Raw genomic sequence first — 20,768 nt, 5'->3', positions numbered from 1 at the left:
AGTAACTGAGTTAGGTTGACTCATAGGTTTCACAACGGACAAAAATTAGTTCAAAACATTGCAGGTTGAACCATGAAGAACCGAATACAGAATTACCCATAAAAACTAGACTATCCAACTAGACTTAATTATGGTGTTCTGAAAATGCACAACAGTCCTAATAAACAAACGCCTTAAACACAGAGTAAAAATGACATAGAGGCTTAATGATCGAAGGTGACGTGCAGAAGTCGAGAGATAAATTCCAGTCTCAGTTGACTGACTTCAGCAGTCTTTTGTCACACACACCACTGCTGAACTGAACTGCACAGCTAGATAGCTGGCCACACTCCCCTGACTGGACAGGTTTCTTCTAAATCAGAAAAGCTTTGCCATGAAGACCCATTTGTTTACAGATCAGCAAAAAGGCCTCCCAAAACATTTTCTTTTATCTCCGTATCAACCCAGCCGGTTCAGTGTGTGGGCTTTTTACAAAACCCCTTCAAAAATAAATCAAGGACACATTATCCTTGAGAAAAGGAACAGCTTTTAGAAAAATAAACAGTTTTGTATCTCCTTCCATCTAAAAAGAAATCAATATTTAAAGATGGCTTAATACTTAAACGTCAGAGAAAAAAATCTTGTTTGGTCCGTTAAATCACGGTTGTATAGTACACTGACTAAATATGTACATATATGTTCAAACATGCACAACCATATTTGAATTCAGGCCGTGGCCTACCCACCACCAAATGTTTCCATATGTTATTCGGATCTCAACAACCTATTGGCAATCACGTTTTTGCAAACTGATGCAGGCACAATTGTCAAATTGAATGGCTGTAACAACAAGCTCGAACAAAACAGTCTGTTTTTGTCTGTCCTGAAATTTCTCCACAAATGTCAACGGGTTATGATCAGTCCCCACGATTGTCAGATGCGTTGCTGGCCATATAAACACTGGAACGTTTCAATGCCAACGCCAAGATCAAATTCTCTTTCTCAGCTGTTGAATCTTTTTGTTAATGAACATTTACGCTTTAAGAGACATACTCAATGGATCTTTCTTTCCTCTCATAATCATCCTGCAGTGGTATCGCACTGACACCCACACCACTGGCATCAACAGCCGCCTTGAAATATTTCGTGAAATCAGCTGTGGCGAATAGTGGGGCAGTGGGTGACACAGTTTTTAGGCAGCCAAATGTCTTTAGTCAGTCTGTTTTCCACTGAAACGTCTTGCCATTTTTTGTACCAATTCAGTGAGTGTAGCCGTCACACTTCTAACATTCGGCAAAAAGTTTCTGTTATGTCCACTCAATTCCAGGAACCTTGGTAATGCTCTTTTCCTCGATCGCGTGGGAAATTCCCAATTACTTTCTTTTTCACACCCCGTGGGGCAATTTGCTCGTGTCTAATAACGTGGCCCAAAAACGTGGCTTGGGCTTTAGCAAATTTTCTTTGAGCTAGGTTTACCATGAAACCTGCCTGCTGATGTCGATTGAACAAGTCCAATAAATGCTGCAAACGTTCCTTCCACGTTTGATGAAAAGTCGAAGTGTCATCAATGTACACCACACATATCAGTAATTCGGCAATGGCCTTAATAGTTAGTTTCTGAAATGTGGCTGGAGCATTTTTCATATCAAATGGCATGAGTTTAAACTGATATATCCATCTGGCATTACAAAAGCCAAAATTGTCTTTGGGTTTCTGACAAAGGTACCTGCCAGCACCCTCTGAGCAAGTCCAACTTAAAAATGTAAGTTACTTGTCCCACCTTCGCGACACAGTCCTCAACTGCGGAATTGGATATGCATCCGTCTTCACAACGACATTGATTTTGCGCTAATCCATTTATAACCATTGAGTACCATCTGGCTTGGGCACCGTGGCTCTGGGTGAGCTCCAGTTACTGTAAAACTCACTTCGATTGTGGCATTCTTCTAAACCTGCGTCAAGTTCAGATATTTACGCTGATAAGGATGTTGCTAAATCGGAAAAATAACTCTTGGACCTGTCTTTTGCACAATTAGGATAGTATTTCCCAGTCTATTCCTATGATAATTATATCTCCTTCAGGTTATTGTGAATTTCTTGTGGAAGGTAGCTCAATAATTGAGGAATGTCTAATTCAGAGAAATTAACTTAGTTTTTCCTTCTTGGTTGTAATCTCCTCTTCCTTTCCTTACCTGACAAAATACCTTTTGAGCATATTCACATGACTCACATTGACAAATTTCATCCTGTCTCGAGTTCCTATCAAGTAGTTCACCTCACTCAATTTCCTCTCCGTTTGATAAAATTTACGAAACCTTCCTGTTAAAGGTTCACCTATTACTGGAATTAACACGAATACCTTATCCCCAATGGCAAAATTGCGAACTTTGATAAATTGTTCACATTCTGCTCTATTGTATGCTGTCATATTTTTAAATTCTGTTTTGCCATCTCCCCAGCTCTCTTCTCTTGTTCTGTAAAATTTGACACATCATCCAAACGTGTGGTCTCTGAATTCTGATTAACTGTCCTATTGCTTCATGCCCCAGAAATACTTCAAATGCACTGCATTCGGTCGATACTTTTGGTGCATCTCTGACCATATTAAGCACAAACAGCACTCCCCGATCCCAATCATCTGGATAATCCTGACTATAAGCCCTCAATATGGTATTTAATGTTTGATTCCACCTTTCTAGCACTCTCTGCAATTCTGGATGGCAAGCAGTAGATTTAGATTGTTTGTTTACCAAGCTATCCATAAACTCCATGAATATTTTGGACGTGACGTTTGACCCTTAATCTGACTGAATCTCTATTGGTTGTCTGTATCCAATAATCAAAAGAAGATTTAATTCTTCTCCAACTCTTCTAGCTGTGATATCGCACAATTTGACGACTTCAGGAAATTCAGTCGATGCATCCACTATTGTTCATCAATACTGCTTCACACTTTTTTTTTGATGTACGGGACATCCGAAATCATTTAAGACTCTCGTGAACGGTTCCTCAAATGCAGGAATAGGTATTAAAGATGCAGGTTTTATTATTGCTTGAGGTTTTCCGATTAGCTGATACATATGCCATGACTAGAAAAATTCAACTGCATCGACCAGGCCAATAAAAATGTCTTTGAATTTTGCTTATTCTGCATTTTTCTCACTCCTTAGCGACCTCTGACTGGCACCTCATCTGCCACTCGCAGCACCCTCTTTCTATACTCAACTGCCAATATAATTTGAAGACACTGCAGCATTGGATTTTTCGAGCAAACTCTGCCTTTGTTGTAGATTCTATTTCCTCCACTATTTGTAAAGCCAGGAATTCAAATAAAAGCCTGAACAGTCGATATCTGCGATAATTGTCCTAAATATTCCCCAAGACATCGGCACCTGGCAGACACAGAAGGAGGCTTTCAGTCTTCAGCAGCACTCCTGTCCCTGAACAGAGGGATTCGGTTAATCACACCGCCCTAAACTCCCAGAAACGTTGCATATGTGCACATTTCGAAAACAGCCAAATATCCTGAGAAAATTAGATTTAATCTGCTCCTGCTCTCTCTCAAGTAGCTTATATCATTGCAGAGTTACCTTCTGCACAGTTAGGCAATCGTCAAATACCTTCTGAATAGTGTTCAACATTTGGTACAAATTTTGGAAGTGGCAATATGGAGATTTTTCTTCCAGGGAGTGGGACCACCAGTTTGAACATTTGTGCCTCTATGTCTCTAATGCTATAATTGTGAGGCTTTTCTACAGTGAGTTTAACAGTGTGAGAGTATGACAGCATGATTATGAGAGAGTGTATGTGAAGATGAGAGGTGGTCTGAGAATGAATTTTACAACGTGAGGACGAGCGTGAATGAAAGATAATTTGTGAGTGTGAAATAAAGAGTGTGTGCACATACGTGTGAATGAGTGTGAGCTTTTCCGAGAGTAAATTTAACGAAGAGAGTATGAGAAAGAAACATTGCATCTAAGTTTGAGTGAGAGTTCGAGAATAACTTTAACAGTGTCAGAAATAATGTACGTATTCTTTCTCCACACTTGCTGATGGATCTCTGAATTCATACTGGTGAGTGACGGGTCGTCTAATCTGATCATAGGAAGGTGCTTTCTCGATTAACCTGACTGTGTGCACATTAACTGGTTACCAACAATAATAGACGTTTTAAATGTCCTGTTCAAAATAACAGTTGAAAAGAAAACCTGCTTAAAAGGATGACACAGGAAAAAATAGACTGGAGAGAAGCCATTCACCGTCTCCCACTGTGGGAGGGAGTTTACCCAATCATCAAATTTAGTGAGACATCAGCGAGTTCACCAGTGATGGAAACGTTGTTATTTCATGCACCACATTCAGTACTGAAAAAAAAAGTTTCTTGGTTCAGGGAAATTTACTCCGACTTACTGTCATGTTCAGATAATCGGACTGTGGATGTTTTCCCTCAATGGAATTCCGTCTTTTGTTCCCATTATTTTGAGCAGACGATTAAAGTAGTTTTTGGCAAAGATATGAAACAGAGGGTTCCACAACTCGTGGTGTATCAATCAAACATCTTTAGCCGTAAATAATGTACTCAAAGCTTATATTCAAAGACATATCAACGTCTTCAAAGTGAAATAATTTTCATTCAGAAGTGGAACTGTGAAAGGTGTGAATGCATTCATGGTACATCGTTTCCTCACGACAGTTAGAACATCTCACGTTGATTCGGCACGTAAAAGGTCTATCAGCAGTGTGAACTCGCCGATATGTCACCAACTTTGATGAATGAATGAATCTCGTCTCAAACATTGTGCAAGTGAATGTCGTCTCTAACCAGGATTGATGACTGAGTGAATCGCCCTCCGCCCTGACACAACTTGATAGTCTCTTCCCTAGTGTGCATCACCGATGAATTTTCAGCTTTGAATGATTAATGATTCTTACCAGGAGTCCTCACATTTTCACAGCTTCTCATGAGTATGAATGTTTTTATGTATTGAGTGGCCAGAAAATGTTTGAAGACTTATCCGTATAGAGAAGCCGTGTATTGTTTCTCCCCACTGTGAACAGTGTTTTCTCAATCCCTGTTGAAGATCAGGTGATATTCGGGTTGTGATGTGTTTGACGATTCTCTCCCAGATCCTGATACGATTTTGGTTTCGGTTTCTTAAATTCAATACCTCATCTTCTGAAACCCTGCGAAAAGGGTGAGAAACAGAAAATTCAATAATCACAAAACCAAGTTATAAATTATGAACTGAATGCATGCTGCACATGCAGAACAGAATTTAATAGTGGTGCAGTGAAAACAATTTCTTGCCATTAACGATTCTGAAAGGTGTTAAAATAGTTAAGTCAGCAGTATGTGGTCAAGCGATTGACCTTGGTTTGTACTTAATTTGATACGGTTGCCAGAAGTAACTGTAACACAGGCAACAGAGCTAAAAGTCAATGCTTATTTGAATGGAGGAAATTATATAATAACAGTGAGAAGAGGAGTGTGGACTTCTGTGAAACCGAGAATTGGATAGACGTTGATTCAGACGCAGAGTAAAGGTGTCTCATCAGCCCCAGACAATGCAATTTTTCACAGAGAACAAGCACATAATACAAGATCGAAATTGCAACTAAATGTTGAAAAAGACATAAACTGAAATGTTTTCACTGTTTTTAATTTAGATTGTTCTGCAGGAACTTCCAATGGGAAGATACAGAAACCTGCAGACAGTAGATCAGGTCTCGCTTGAGAAAATGCCTGGAGCAGCTGAAGTCGCTTTGTAATCATTGGTGCGTGATTATGTTGCACGAAAACCAGCAAACACTACACGTTCTGATGGATGTGATGGTCCTTGAGAGGATGCAGAGGAGAATTACACGAATAGTTTAACTGATGAGGAATTTTAACAGCAAAGTGGTGAGAGAGAACCTGGGTTGACGTCCGAATAGACTGAGGTGAATCAGATTATACTCAGTTTAAGTTAGGTTGATAAACAAAAAGAACCTTCCAATTAGCTGACAGCAAAATAAGTGCAGACACGGATTAAAGATTTTGAGAAAGAATTTCAGAAAGAACACGAAGGAGAAACTTTACATGGCAAGTGGGCACTCTGTAGGTATAGAATTTTGTATTCAAAATCTAATTACTATACAAGTTTTGACGAAACGAGCCATTTTGTCCATTGTTTAGGTGATGCTTGATTCATACCTCCTGGCACAAAATCGCTTGAATACCCTTTAAACGAAATTTACAAGTGCTGACTTTATAGTCGGGTAAGAATTCAGAAAAAGTAATGCATGCTTCCCTTGGTTTGAGATTGCTGTGTTGCAAGCTTTCCTTTCGATAGCTAGGTTTGACGGCTGGTTTGGGCTATAGAAATATACAATGAGTTTGGAGGTCTAAACACGTGGCTGCACATCTGATTCATGGGAGTCAATGAGGGGCCGAGCTGCCACTGGAGCTACCTTTTCGCCAGGACTCTGTATCTTTGAAATACCTAGAATGTTGCAGATTCTCTGAAGTCTTGGAGTGTACCTGTGGCCCCATGTTCAACAGGTCAGTTAATCACGTCCTTTCCTACCTCTACTGGGTGGAAAAGGGTGAGAGACAAAAATCTAAATTGTTTCCCCTGTGCAAATATGAGTCATTCTGTAAAAGGACTCATTAATCTATTCTGATTATGAGGACAATAATCATATCTTCGCCAGTTTCTAAACTGCATTGAAAACCCTCAACTCTGGTAATGTGCCAAGTTTTTTTGACGATCTTCAAATTCTCAAAACTGATCCCAGTTCAGATATTCAGAACTGAACATCCGGATTTCAATTTATGGATAACAACGGAGGAGACTGGAAAATAGTAAGTGTTGTTCCCTTGTTCAAGACGGGGAGTAGGGATAACCCTAGTAACTATAGGCCGGTGAGTCTCACTTCTGTTGTGGTCAAAGTCTTAGAGAGAATTGTCAGGGATAGGATTTATGAATATCTGGATAGGAACAATGTGATCAAGGATAGTCAGCATGGTTTTGTGAAGGGCAGGTCGTGCCTCACAAACCTTATTGAATTCTTTGAGAAGGTGACTAAGGAGGTGGATGAGAGTAAAGCAGTAGATGTGGTGTATATGGATTTTAGTAAGGCGTTTGATAAGGTTCCCCATGGTAGGCTACTGCAAAAAATACGGAGGTATGGCATTGAGGATGCGTTAGAGGTTTGGATTAGGAATTAGCTGGCTGGAAGAAGACAGTGGGTACTAGTTGATGGTAATGGATCATCTCGGAGTGCAGTTCCTAGCGGTGTTCTGTAAGGATCTGTTTTGGGACCATTGCTGTTTGTCATTTTTATAAATGACCTGGAGCGGGGATTATAAGATTGGGTGAGCAAGTTTGCGGATGACACGAAAGTCGGTGGAGTGGTTGACAGTGAGGAAGGATGTGGCAGGTTACAGCGGGGTATAGATAACCTGCAGAGCTTGGCAAAAAGCTGGCAAATGGAGTTCAATGCAGGTGTGAAGTGATTCACTTTGGTAAGAGTAACAAGAAGATGGAGTACTGGGCTAATGGTCGGATACGTGGTCGTGTGGACGAGCAGAGGGATCTTGATGTCCATGTACACAGATCTCTGAAAGTTGCCACCCAGGTAAATAGTGCTGTGAAGAAGGCATATGGCGTACTGGCTTTTATTGACAGAGGAATAGAGTTTTGGAGTACTGAGGTCATGTTGCAGTTGTATAAGACTCTGGTGCGGCCGCATCTGGAGTATTGTGTGCAGTTTTGGTCGCATACTATAGGAAGGATGTGGACGCACTGAACGGGTGCAGATGAGTTTTACCAGGATGTTGCCTGGTATGGTAGGACGATAGTAATAGGAAAGGTTGCGGTACATGGGGCTATTTTCATTGGAGAAAAGAAGGTTTAGACGTGACGTGATAGAGGTGTACAAGATGATTAGGGGTTTAGATAGGGTAGACAATGAGAACCTTTTCCCACGTATGGATTCAACTATTACGAGGGGGCATAGCTTTAAATTAAGGGGAGGTAGGTATAGGACAGATGTTAGGGGTAGATTCTTTTCTCAGCGAGTTCTGAGTTCATGGAATGCCCTGCCAGTAGCAATGGTGGACTCTCCCTCTTTATGGGGATTTAAAAGGGCATTGGATAGGCATATGGAGGATAGTGGGCTAGTGTAGGTTATGTGGGCTTGGGTCGGCGCAACATCAAGGGCCAAAGGGCCTGTACTGCGCTGTATTTTTCTATGTTGTATGTTCTATTTTCTATGATAAAGATTCTGCATAAAGTTCTTTTTTTAATATGCCGTGCATACGTTAATACAGCTAAGAGCTACATTTTTACAAACAGTACAGCATGAACAACTTAGTCTGTTGCACAGGTTGATGCACATGTAACTGCAGGTCAAACTGAAATTCCAAAGGCGGCGAATTCGAATGTTGTGTCTCAAAAGGCATGTAAACACGCATTTTGGAGAATGTGTTTGATCTATAAGGACAAATAGCTGCATGCGAATATAACAAGTAAATAACGCAGTTGTGGATTTGAAATGATCAGCACTCAACAGCTCCTACTCAATGATACAATGTGTTTGGAAAATATTGGGGAGCAAGTTAAAGGGAGGCTGTATTATAGTCCTGATTAAATAAAACATTTTTTTTAGAACAATCACAGAACATGCAACTTTCAATATTTAAAATATACCAGTCAAATCATCACAGTTCTAGGAATTTGAAAGGAAGAAAAATTAAAAATACAGTCCATAGCTGTGCGAATCTTTGGAAATTCTTTGGGAATCGGAATCAGACGAGTATAAAAGGTGAACTATCTGAATGAGCACAGCCATTTTAGGCAGTTTCGATTTCTTTAAGGCCAGGATATTGACACTAAATTTTTCAGTACATTCACAAATGTGAGACTTTGAACGGATTCTTGTTACCGGAAATCGGGTAATCAATGTCATCTCGGCTTCAAGTGCATCAGAAAACTTTCATAAGAAGTTTATAAACGTTGAGATTTGCACTCGAATGTCGCAGGTTTGAACTTTTCAGTTGGGACTGTTCATCTGTGAACGGTCCGCTTTTGCAAAAGAGTAAATTGAATTGACATTATGACTGAGTGGCCTGGAGTTCCCGTGAACAAATGGTTAAGGGAACGGACACATTAATGGGCAAAATACCTGCATTCAGTGGGACCAGAGCATAGATGTTGAAAGCACGTCTCTCATAAATTGGAAATCTTGAGTAAGAGTAGATTCCCTCTTGTGTGGAAAGAGGTCATTTGGTCCAACAACCTTTCCAAAAAAAAAAGAACCCCGCCCAGGCCCATTGCACACTGACTAATGCACAATGCACTGGGGGCAATTTAGCATTGCCAAATCACCTGACCTGCACATTTTCAGACTGTGAGAGAAAACCCACGCAAACACCGAACAGAAGATCGCCGGAGACAAGAATCATGCCCAGCCTCCTGGTACTGTCAAGCTAAAACGCCAACCACTGAACCACCGTGCCACCCTCATTTCTGTGCTGTCTGTCCTACTCAATCACCCGTCCAAACCTTTGAGGACATTACCCTCGTTAATAAGTTACAATATTCACAATTGAGCACTACACCCCTCAGCAACAATATTGATCTGTTCTGTATAACGCTTTCTCTTTTTTCTCCTCTTGAACATTGTGCCTATCAAAATTAATGACCTTACTATTCTGCCCACACAGTCCAGCACTTGGATGCCTTTGCATCGAAGGAGTGCACATCTCAATACTTATTATCTATTATGAGTTTTTCCGCCTCCTGTACCCTTGGACTCAGTGAATTCGACGTTACTCAACTCCATCTGGGTGACGAAACTTTCCCACACATATCCGATAAAGCTGTTACCCTTTACCTTGACTATATGCCCAGAGCCACTGATTCTACACCAAGGAAAACCGTTCCTCCCTCTCTAACCAATCAATGCCTCTCATAATTTTTGTCATTTCAGTCAGGACTATATTCAACGCCCTCTACTCCAAAGAAAACAGCACCAGACTATCCAAACTCTCATCATAACTGAAACTCTTCAGCAAAAGCAATAGCCTGATTAATCTCTTCTGCACCTTCTCTGGTGCAGTCACACCCCTCCTGTAATACGAATTCAATAAAAGCACGCAATAGTTTTTTTTTGTGCGGCATAATCAAACTTTTCTGCAGTTTCAATGCTCAATGCCTTGGCTTATAAAGGTACGCATTCTAATATTATCGAAACCTCTTTTTCTATCACTGATTCTACCTTTCTGAACTCATGAAAATGCGCACCAAGCTCGTGCTGATGCTTGGTCCTTCACAGGATATCATTTATTCTTTTTGCCTGTTTGTCCTCCCAAGTGCATCACCTCATAAAGATTCGATTTGAATTCAATTTACTCTTCATCATATCATAAGAGTTGTCCGCATTGAACATACAATGCATATCTGAGGCAACTCCTGAAGGATTGCGATAATTTTGGTCTCCCTTCCTTGAGGAGGAACGTAGCTGCATCGAATCCAGCTGCATTCTTGAACTGCCGCAGTCCCTGTGTGACGGGCAGACCCACAATACTCCTTAGACTTGAACTGCAGGACTTTCATCGAGCGACGCTGAGGGAACAAAAATTATCTTCCAAGTCAGGACAGAGCTCGTTTTTGCATCGTTATGATTATTATTATTATTGATATTGATACTAATATTAATTTACATAATGCGAGAATCTATGGGTAGACTAGCATTTAAAATGCTCATAATTGCTCAGAGGGGGTGCAAAGAGGCAGGCACATTGTTTGAGGTCTGGAATCACATCTTGGACAGCCCAGCTAAGAATGGTAATTCCTTCTGTAAAGGGCATTTGTGAAGCATATTTTCTTTCTGACAACCAACAATGTACTCATGGTCATCATTATTCTCCCAATTCCAGATTTTGTATTGAATTCAACTTATAACATCTGTTGTAATGGTATTCAGAACTTGGTCCAATGAAAATTGCCTGGATCTCTGAATTAACAGTTCAATGGTAATATCACTAAGTCATCGCCTCCAACTAAATTTCAATATATCTGATCCCGTTGACCTTATTGATTGAAGTGTTTGTGGTCTGGAATTTGCTATTGGTGAAGGAAGTTGGTGAAATTTTGCAGTGTATTTTGTCGAATGTACACAACTTTGCTTCTGAGTGTCGGATGTGTATGAATGGATGTGCCTGGATGTGGTGTCAAATAAGTGGGTTGGTTTGTCCTGAATGTTGGCAAGCGTCTGGAATATTTTTGGAACTGTAAACCTCCACGTATGTGGGGTTTACCTTTCATTATATTTAAACTTCATAAGACTTCCCTTTCCATAATGCCAACTACAATGTCTGGAATCAATACAGTGAATCTCCTCAGAACTGCCTCCAATATGCCATAATTTTTCACTTAAAGAGATAACAATTTTACGAATTACTCCAGCTGACGTCTCAAGAAGGCGTTCGTGTAGTTGTAGCAACACTTTAGCATTTTTTATACTCCATTCCTTTTGCAGTAAATGCGAAAATTCAATTTGTGTTTTTCATTGCCTGATGTATCTACAGATTAGTTTTCAAAGATTCATGCTCGAGAAATTCTAGTATCTGGAGATTACTTTTCAGCGACTCTTGCTGGGGAAATTCTGTTTAAACACGTGCATAACATGAAAGCAATCTCAGCTAAACTCCTTCCCAATAAACAAAATATATGCAATAATCTAACTCCGAAGAACACAAAATAATTGGGCAGAGAGGACCATTTTATTTAGGTTAAGGACATGGACATCAGTATCTGTTATCTTCGATTGTACTTGATGGAGACGCCAAGGCATATTTTGTGAAAACGGGGCAAGCACAAAATTTGCAGCCAGCTGTTCACCTACAAATATAAGAGAATCATTCACGTTGATGATGCAAAACAGCTGAGATAATCTGTTCGTTCACCGAAATGTACCTAAGGCGCATGTCAGAACTTAATTATTTCTCTGGAGACTCTCACAAAGTCTAAACGAAGGTTGAACCAAACTGCTGGAAGAAATAGTGTGCTAAAATATAGTTTTTGCTTTATTTTGTGAAACAAGATGCACGGGCCACCCAATGGCCTCTTCTTTGCAAACTGTTATCCAATTATCGCTATTATTGGTGTCCCTGGTATGTAATCATTAACATTCGAGTTATTCAATCAGAGAAAACAATTCCGTCCGTTTTGGTGTACAACTGAATTTATTTAACATTCAGTGTTTGGAATGCAAAGGACTTAAACGGAATGAGACATACATGTCTGGATGATGTGGTATTGCAATGCTCTTAAAAGCATTAAAGTCCTAAGATTATATTTGCGGTATAGTGTGAGAAGAAATGACAATTATGGAATACTATTATTTAACTTTCTGACAGATACAGCTTTCTGTGGCATTGCATGATCTGTTAATGATTTGGAGGAAGGTATAGGTGGTCTGAATAGGAATTTGCAGAAGACACGAACATTGGTGGAAAAGGCAATATTAAAGTGGACTGTCATAGAATACAGCAGAATATGGATAGATTGCAAAGTAGGGCAGAGAAATGGTACATGGAGTTCAGTCTGGACAAGTGTGCGGTGATGCATTTTGGAAGATCCAATTTAAGATCGAACTATCAAGAAAAGGGAAAAGTCCTGCAGAAAGGTGATGTACAGAGAAACCTGAATGCTCAGGACCAGTGTGCCCGAACGGGGCAACGCAATTCAATAGATTGGTTAAGAAGCCTTATGGCATGCTTTCCTTCATCGGACCGGGTATTGAGTGGAAGAGTTGGCAGGTCATGTTACTGTTGTATATGACTTTGTTTCTGGCACATTTGGAATACTGCGCACTTCTGGTCACCACATTACCAAAAGAATTTAGATGCTATGGACAGAGTGCAGAGGAGATTCACTAGGATGTTGCCAGATATGGATAACGCTAATTATGAAGAGAGTTTGAGTCGATTTGAATTATTTTCATTAGAAACGCGTATGTTGAGCAGGAATGTGATTGAGGGCTAGAAAATCATGAGAGATATAGCTAGGAAGTATAACAAGAAGCTTTTTTCCACCAAATTCGGGGTCTCAATTACGATGAATTCCGCTTTCAAAGTGAGAGGATAAAACTATAGTGGAGATGTGCTTGGAAAGTTCTTTTTGCAGAGTGCGGTGGATGCCTGGAACGTGTTTCCAGCGGAGGTGGTAGAGGCGTGCATGTTAGCGTCATTTATGATGTATCCAGACAGAAACATGAATAAGCCGGGAACGAAGGGATACAGACCCATAGAAAATGTGCAACAAATCTGGATTGGCGAAGGCTTAGAGGGCCGAAGGGCCTGTTCATGTGAAGTTGCTTTCTGTTCTTTATTCTATTAATGCCTAAGTTTTAATTTATCTTTGCAAAATGGAAATCCTAATGTTTTCACCATGTGGTATAAAAGTGCCTTTACGCAACAATATCAGTGCAGTATTAGAGGGTAAATCTTTGCATCCAATCATTCTTTTCGAGGCATTTAAATATAGAAGCATTTCTGTTGATTATACAGTTTGCAGTGCAACATTCGGGAGAGTGCAGGGGTGACTGTGTAGCGAGTTCCCTTCGAGCAGTCCCAACGTGTAAATTCTGTCTAAAGGCGAGTTAATAATTAAAATCTTTTCGTTCTGTGTTCTGGTGATGGAATTTACGTAATATCAGGATGTGCCATAACTGAAAACTTTAACAGTCATTTAACACCTCTAGTTTACACACTCCTAAGACTTACAGCAGCTTTAACAAGCAAATTTAATATGGAACGACATAAAGAGATAATTGCCCAAACTTTAAGACTTTCAGGAATGCCCTAAAATAGGAGGGACAGATTCAGCACCACTGAAGAAGAGAATTGCAGTTGTGACCTAAAGCCAAAACCGCTATTGAAGGAGGCAATAAGATCTGGGGTAACACGATGATTTGCCATCTTGTTACTTCTCCACTAAGTTAGAGATACCCAGATAAATCGGTAGCTGCAGTTTGAGCCCAACATACCAACTCTTATGAAGTCTTTCGGAAAAAATGTGAAACAGGCGAGTGAAGATCGAAGATTTTGTACTTATTGTGTTTTTGTTTTCATTTACTGATTAGGACTCTATATTTGGTATTTATGTTTGAAGTAGCTAAATGTGTTTTGATCTTTGTTAAGATTGGAATATCGCTGTGAATCTACGTTGATCATACAGAGATTCCAAAAGCAGTACCACACCAGACTGCGAATGCTACTTGTTTCTGTCTTCACAGACAAGGCCAGACCCGCTGAGACTCTCCAGCAATTTATGTTTGAGTTCAAGGGCCTGTGTCTGATATTCATCTCAGAAATTGAAGTTGAGCTTCTTTTTTCAGCTACTGTCATATAACCAGTGGCTATTATTCAAAGGAGATTTAACTATCAATCCAAACCTGTATAAGACAAGGAGATATTAAAACCGATCATCAGAAAATACAATCAACGTGTTCATTTGGAAAGAACACTCTAAAGAAGGAAGTAAAGAAACACGCAGTGAAAGGGAAATGTTTGGAAGTTCAGATCACAGCCATCTGAAGGTTTAACTTGCACTGATTCAATGTTTTGAAATCAATCCGGCTAGGAGCTCGGCTACGCTGTCAGACATTCATAGAATGCTACAGGATGGGAATGGTGAGGTTACAGAAATGTTTGAAATTTCAAAGAATTAGCTCATAACAGCTGAGAGATTTTGGGAAGGAAATCAAACGTAGGTCGATGTAGAACATAAATTGTTAGGATTGGTATGATTCGGGCACGGGAGGAAACTTTACTGTTGAGTTTAAGTTGGAAAATTAGCCACGGGAGCTGATGCAGTACATAGAAGACGGATGTGAAAGGGTTGGTGCTGATGATTGTATTAAGTGCGTTTTTGACAAATATTTACTGCAGCATTTGATCTCCTACTGATGTCACTGATTGGGGGATAATCGGTGTATAGAGATGGAAAATTCACTGATCAAAATTTCACAAAATGCTGAGTTGGTCTTTGGTTTCATTTAGTAACATCTTCTTGTATTTCTGTCTGTCACAGCCAACTTGGTCGCGATCATAATCCTATCCCGAGGTCGGTGCAATCTCTCCCGATGCGTCAGCTACTACCTGGTGGCTATCGCAGTATCTGATTTCCTTGTCATCCTCATGGCTGTCATCTTCAAACGAATTGTACACATTTACTTCCGGTACAGTGTCATGTCTACCACACCTGCCAGTGCACTCAGTGCGGTGTTGATCTATATCAGTCGGGATTGCTCAGTTTGGCTGACTGCAGCCTTCACCATCGACCGTTTTGTGGCCATCTGCTGGCAGAGCCTGAAGGTGAGATACTGTACGGAGAAAACTGCATCGTTCGTCATAGGAACAATGTGTGCTCTGAGCTGTGTTAAAAACTTCCCGTTCTACTTTGTCTGCCAGCCTTTAGTCATTGTAGATGGCGTCCCCTGGTTCTGTGACATAAAGTCAACCTATTACACCCTGCCTGCCTGGCAAGCCTACCACTGGCTCGACCGCATCTTAATGCCTTTTCTGCCATTCTTTCTCATTTTCCTGCTCAATATTTTGACTGCGAGACACATCATACCAGCTAGCAGAGCCTGCAGGAGGCTCCAAGGTATTGAGGACAGTGGAACCAAGGAAATGGCCAACCGTAGGAGATCCATTATTCTGCTTTTTGCAATCTCTCTGAGTTTCCTTCTCCTGTGGGTGACTTATGTGGGAAACTTCGTCTTTGTGCGGGCTATAGGCAAGGGCTATATCAGCAACCTAAATTTCAATGACCCACAATACATTCTCCAAGAGATGAGCATTGTGCTCACTTTTGTCAGTTCCTGCAACAACGTTTTCATCTATGCGCCATCCCAGAACAAGTTCCGTGAGGAAGTAAAGAAAACGTTTCTATGCCCTTTCAATATGCTTGTCAGTTTCACTAAACCGTGAAATACAAGGAAATCTTTCAGATTCTCTCCCATCCCCAGCCTCCCTGAGTGTGCAAATCTCTGTCATAGGAGCATAGGCGAAGGAGTGTGCCATTTATCACGCAGTGTTCGTTCTACCATTCTTGATGAGGCTTTGGCTCCAACACATTTGGAGCATTGTGCGCATTTTTCGTCGCAATATCTCAGGAGACGTGTTACGAGAATGTTCCAAAGAATTTACAGCTTCACGTATGAGGAAAGATTGAGGACTGTGGGTTTGTACTTGATGGAGTTTAGACGTATGATGGGATATCTAATTGAAACATAGACAGTACTGAATGCCCTGCACAGAGTAGATGTTGGAAAGTTGTTTCTGCTGGGAGCAGACATTTGGACCCGACGGTTTACCTTAGAATAAAGAGAAGGCCTCTTAGAACAGAGAGCAGGAGAAGCCCTTCAGCCAGACTGAAGAGAACCTAAGCATAACCCCAATCAACAAGCAATTCTTTACCACAGAAGGCTGTGGAGGCAGTTCAGTGTGAATAATTAAGATGGAGATACATAGGCTGATGAGTGCCAAAGGTATTAAGCGTTATGGAGAGAAAATGGGCGAATGGATTTCAAAAACTTAACACCCATGAATAAGTGGCATTGCAGACTCACTGGACAGAATAGCATAATTTCTGCTCCTATGCATTATGGTCTTATGTTCTTTTGGATCTCGTTGCTGATGTGTGGACCTATTCAATTTACCACCCCTTGGTTTATATCCCTTAAAATATTCCCTGAAGAATAACTTAACGATCTCAACTTTAGTACGACCAACTACCATTTGCGAAGTGTGTTTCAAATCTCAAACACCTGTTGTGTGTCTAAGACCTTCCTGACATCTTTCCTGAATGGTTTGACTCTCATTCTAAGACTGTGGTTCCGAATGATAGAAACCTCAACCTGTGGAATAATTTATCTTCATCGAACCTGTCTTTTCTTCTTTCATATCTTGAAGAATTCGATCAAATCACACCAGTCTCTTCCAAATTCTTGAGAAAACAGGCATAATTTGTTTAATGTCTTCTCATGACATAACTCCTGACGTCCACGTATCATTCATATAAAGCTCCATTGTACTCCCTCTCAGAGTCACATATCGTTTCTAAAATGTGTTGCTGAAATCTGCTCAACAGTACTTCAAGTCGCGTTTGTATAACTATAATATTGCTCTTATGTCTTTATAATGCAGTGATCAAAACATCAAGGTGTCAAACTTCCATAAGCTTCCTTTATTATTTTCTCTATCTGTTCGTGGCATTTTAAAGATCTATGCACCCCAAATCCACAGTCGATATCTCTATCGATATCCAGTGTATTGAATTCATACCTTCGAGAACGTTAAATAACAAAGTAATTTTTGTCTTTGTCACATTCATCATGAAGAGTTTTGATCAATCTCCCACACTCCACTGACCTGGGTGCACCGAATCCTCAATTAACAGTCTCCTGTTTCCAAAATCAATGGAATCAGCAACCACTTGAGGGGCTGCTTCACTCCAGTTAATGAGTGGCACTAAAAAACTACAGCACGTCAGGCAGCAACCGAAGAGCAGGAGAGTCGACATTTTAGGCCTAAGTACTCCATGAGGAACTTTATGGGGAGCGTGGTGTGTGGCAAGGTGTCTGTTCATCTTCCTTCCCATCTGTCTGCCCGATGCCCTGTTCCGATCAACCACCATCAATTCCAAATTTCACGTGCCTGTCGCCATCCTAGCTCCCATCTCCCACTCCCATCTTGCTTCCATTTGTCTCTCAGCTCCCTCGTGCCTTCTCCATTTCTGATGAAAGTCTCATTCCAGAAACGTCGACTCACCTGCTTGTCAGATGCTGCCTGACCTGCTGTGCTTTTCCAGCACCACACTTTTTCCCTGTCATCTCCAGAATCTGCAGACCTAACGTTATCTTCCTCCTCTCTTCGGTGCGTGTCCACTGACCACGATAGAGTTGAAAAGTAGCCCTCTGCTCAGTATTTTAAAAAAAAAGTAGAGGAGGTCTTATTCTCAGGGTCTCGAGTCAAAATTTAAAATAAGTGATACCAATTATCTGTTATATTATGACTCTCCATTTCTGGACTTTCATTCAGCAGAATTTTACAGCCAGGATACCTGCCTTTTAGGTGGAAGTTATAGAATGAGCAGTAAAGCTTGTGATTGGCTTTGAATAATTCAGTGATTTGTGTAACTATAATTAACTCGTGTTCTTCCTCTAGCCTTCAATCCTGCTACTGTGAAGTGTTTATTTCCTTTGACTGGTGTGCTAGACATCCACACCTCGTTGCAACCCTACGCACTTTAAAAATCAATCGCCATCAACAAAGAAGAATGAAAAATCTTCCAAACTCGGAAATGAGTTTATGCAGTAAAACATGACATATGTTTCTGCGACAAGACACAGGCACGGGTTAAGTTGCAAAAATGCCTCAATTTTGTTAATAGTTCGGTGACTGGAATCCCAGAATATTTATGGTGCCGAAAGAGGCAGCTAATCAGCTTATCGAGACTGCATTGACTTTCAGAAGATTATCCCACGCAAATGCACCATAACCATTTATTTAGAAAAAACAACAATAAAAACAATTACACCACAGGAACAATCCTTCGAACTTTCAAGCCTGCATCAATCCAGATCCTCTATCAGAACCTGGTCTCTAACTTCTAAGGATCTGAATCCCTCTGCTTCCTACCCATTCATGTGTCTGTCTAGATATGTCATCAATGACGCTATCATGTCCGCCTGTCCCATCTCTTCTGAGAACGCATTCCAGGCACCTTCTACCCACTGCACACAGACCTTTCCACGCATATCTACTTTCAACTTTTCCCCTCTCACATTGAACTCGTGACACCTGGTAACTGAATGCCCCATTCAGGAAAAGAAGCTTCTTGCTGTCCACCCTGTCAACACCTCTCATGATCTTGTAGACCTCAGTCAATTCCCCCGCTCAACCTCCATCGTTCTCATGACAGTAATCCTAATCTGTGCAACCTCTCTTCATTGCTCGCGCTCCCGATACGAGGCAACATCACAGGGAACATTCTCGGAACCCTCTACAAAGCATATACATCCTTTAGTCCTGTAGCAACCAGAGCTATATACAGTATTCCAAATGAGGCCTTGCTAAAGTTTGTTAAAAGTGTTACATGACCTGCCAACTCTTATACTGAATTCCCCTTCCGATGAAGGAAAGAATGCAGAATGCCTTGTTAACCAATCTATCGACCTGTGTTGCCACCTTCAGTGTACAAAGAATCTGAACTCCCAAATCTCTCTGTACATCAGTTTTGAGCAATGCTTTTCCATTTATAGTATGTTTCGATTTTGAATTGGCTCTGCTAAAATACATAACAGCACATTTACCGCATTGAACTCTATCTGTCATTTTTCCACCCAACTCTCCAATCTATCTCTATTTTGTTGCATATTTTGACAGTTTCCTTCAGTATCCGATACTCCACCAATCGGAGTGCCCACTGCAACCTTATTAATCAGACCACTTGTACCTACACACAGATCATTTATGTATACAACCAACAAATGTGTTCACAATGCAGATCCCGTGTGGAACATCACTATTCACAAGTGTTCATTTTGAGAAACACCTTTCCACTACTACTCTCTTTGTTGTGTTGCGCAGCTATCTATCTACTCCACACTAGACCTCTTGCGACTTCATTTTTACCATCAGCGTACCATGGGGGATTAAACAAACGCATTAATGAAGTCCATCTATATGACATATAAAGCCCTTCCTCCATCAATAAACTATGTCAGTTCCTTGCACAATTCTGTTAAGTAGGTAAGACATAACCTTCCCAGCACAAAACAATGTTGCCTATCACTGATAAACACATTTTGTTTCAAATGGGATTCGATTCCATCACCCACTGTTTTCTCCAGCAGCTTCCCTCCCACTGACGTCAGGCTCTCTGATCTATAATTATCTGGATTATCCCTGCCACCCTTCCAAAAGTCGGGGACAACAGTTGCAATTCTCCAGTCCTCTGGGACATAACCAGTGCTCAAAGATGCTACACAACTATCTGTGAAGGCCCCAGATACTTTCTCTCACATTTCCTTCACTAAACCTGTGATGTATCCCGTCCTGAATTGTTAACTCTTCCACCTTATTGCCTGAACACACAACACTTCCTCCCTCCTATGCTGATTTGACCTAGAATAATCAAATATCTATTCCTCACCTCATATGTCATGCGCCTCACCTCACAAAATACCGCCACAAAGAACTCAGGAAGAATCACATCCCTTTTCTCTGACTCTACCCATAACTTTCCTCCTCTGCCCTTGAGTGGGCCGGCCCTTTCTCTAATTACCAACTTGCTCCTTACATCTGAACGCTTTGGAATTTATCTTAATCCCGTTAGCAGAAGATGTTTTATGACCCCTTTTTACCCCCTAAATACCTCCGTTCAGATTGGTGAACCTTTTTTGAGATCCTTCCAAAGATTCGTCTGTTTTCAGTCACCTGGAAATTATGCATGCTTTGTTTCTTCCTCTTACATATTATCATAATTTCACCTGTCATCCATGGTTCCCTAAACTTGCCAAATCTCCTCCTTCCTTTTCACATGGACTTAGCTGTCCTCTGTTTAAAAACCAATCTCTCTTTAAAAGACTCCCACATATCAACTACAGATTTGCCTTCATTAGCTGATAACAATCCACATTCCCTAACTCCTGCCGAAATTTTCTGTAGTTGGCCTTACCCCAGTATAAAACTCTTTATTGAGGGCAACTCTTATCTTTGTTCGTGAGTA

General features: G+C 40.7%; 1 protein-coding gene across 1 annotated transcript; it reads left to right on the top strand.

The window, feature by feature from the left end:
* The first annotated feature begins 12,069 nt into the window (after positions 1 to 12,069).
* On the top strand, positions 12,070 to 15,964 carry LOC132808235 (probable G-protein coupled receptor 139). Its single transcript, XM_060822059.1, has 2 exons — positions 12,070 to 12,139; positions 15,063 to 15,964. Exons 1-2 carry the CDS (start codon positions 12,070 to 12,072, stop codon positions 15,962 to 15,964), a joined length of 972 nt encoding a protein of 323 aa, XP_060678042.1.
* The last annotated feature ends 4,804 nt before the right edge of the window (positions 15,965 to 20,768 follow it).

Source organism: Hemiscyllium ocellatum (assembly GCF_020745735.1).
Source record: "Hemiscyllium ocellatum isolate sHemOce1 chromosome 27 unlocalized genomic scaffold, sHemOce1.pat.X.cur. SUPER_27_unloc_4, whole genome shotgun sequence".
NCBI classification, from domain to species: domain Eukaryota; kingdom Metazoa; phylum Chordata; class Chondrichthyes; order Orectolobiformes; family Hemiscylliidae; genus Hemiscyllium; species Hemiscyllium ocellatum.
The sequence above is the reverse complement of the archived record's forward strand: the minus strand, read 5'-3'. Positions and strand labels throughout refer to the sequence as shown.

Coding starts and splice junctions, on each gene's coding strand:
- LOC132808235 (XM_060822059.1), top strand. CDS start 12,070: ATGCACGGGCCACCCAATGGCCTCTTCTTTGCAAACTGTTATCCAATT. Junction 12,140..15,062: donor CGCTATTATTGGTGTCCCTG/GTATGTAATCAT, acceptor TGTCTGTCACAG/CCAACTTGGTCGCGATCATA.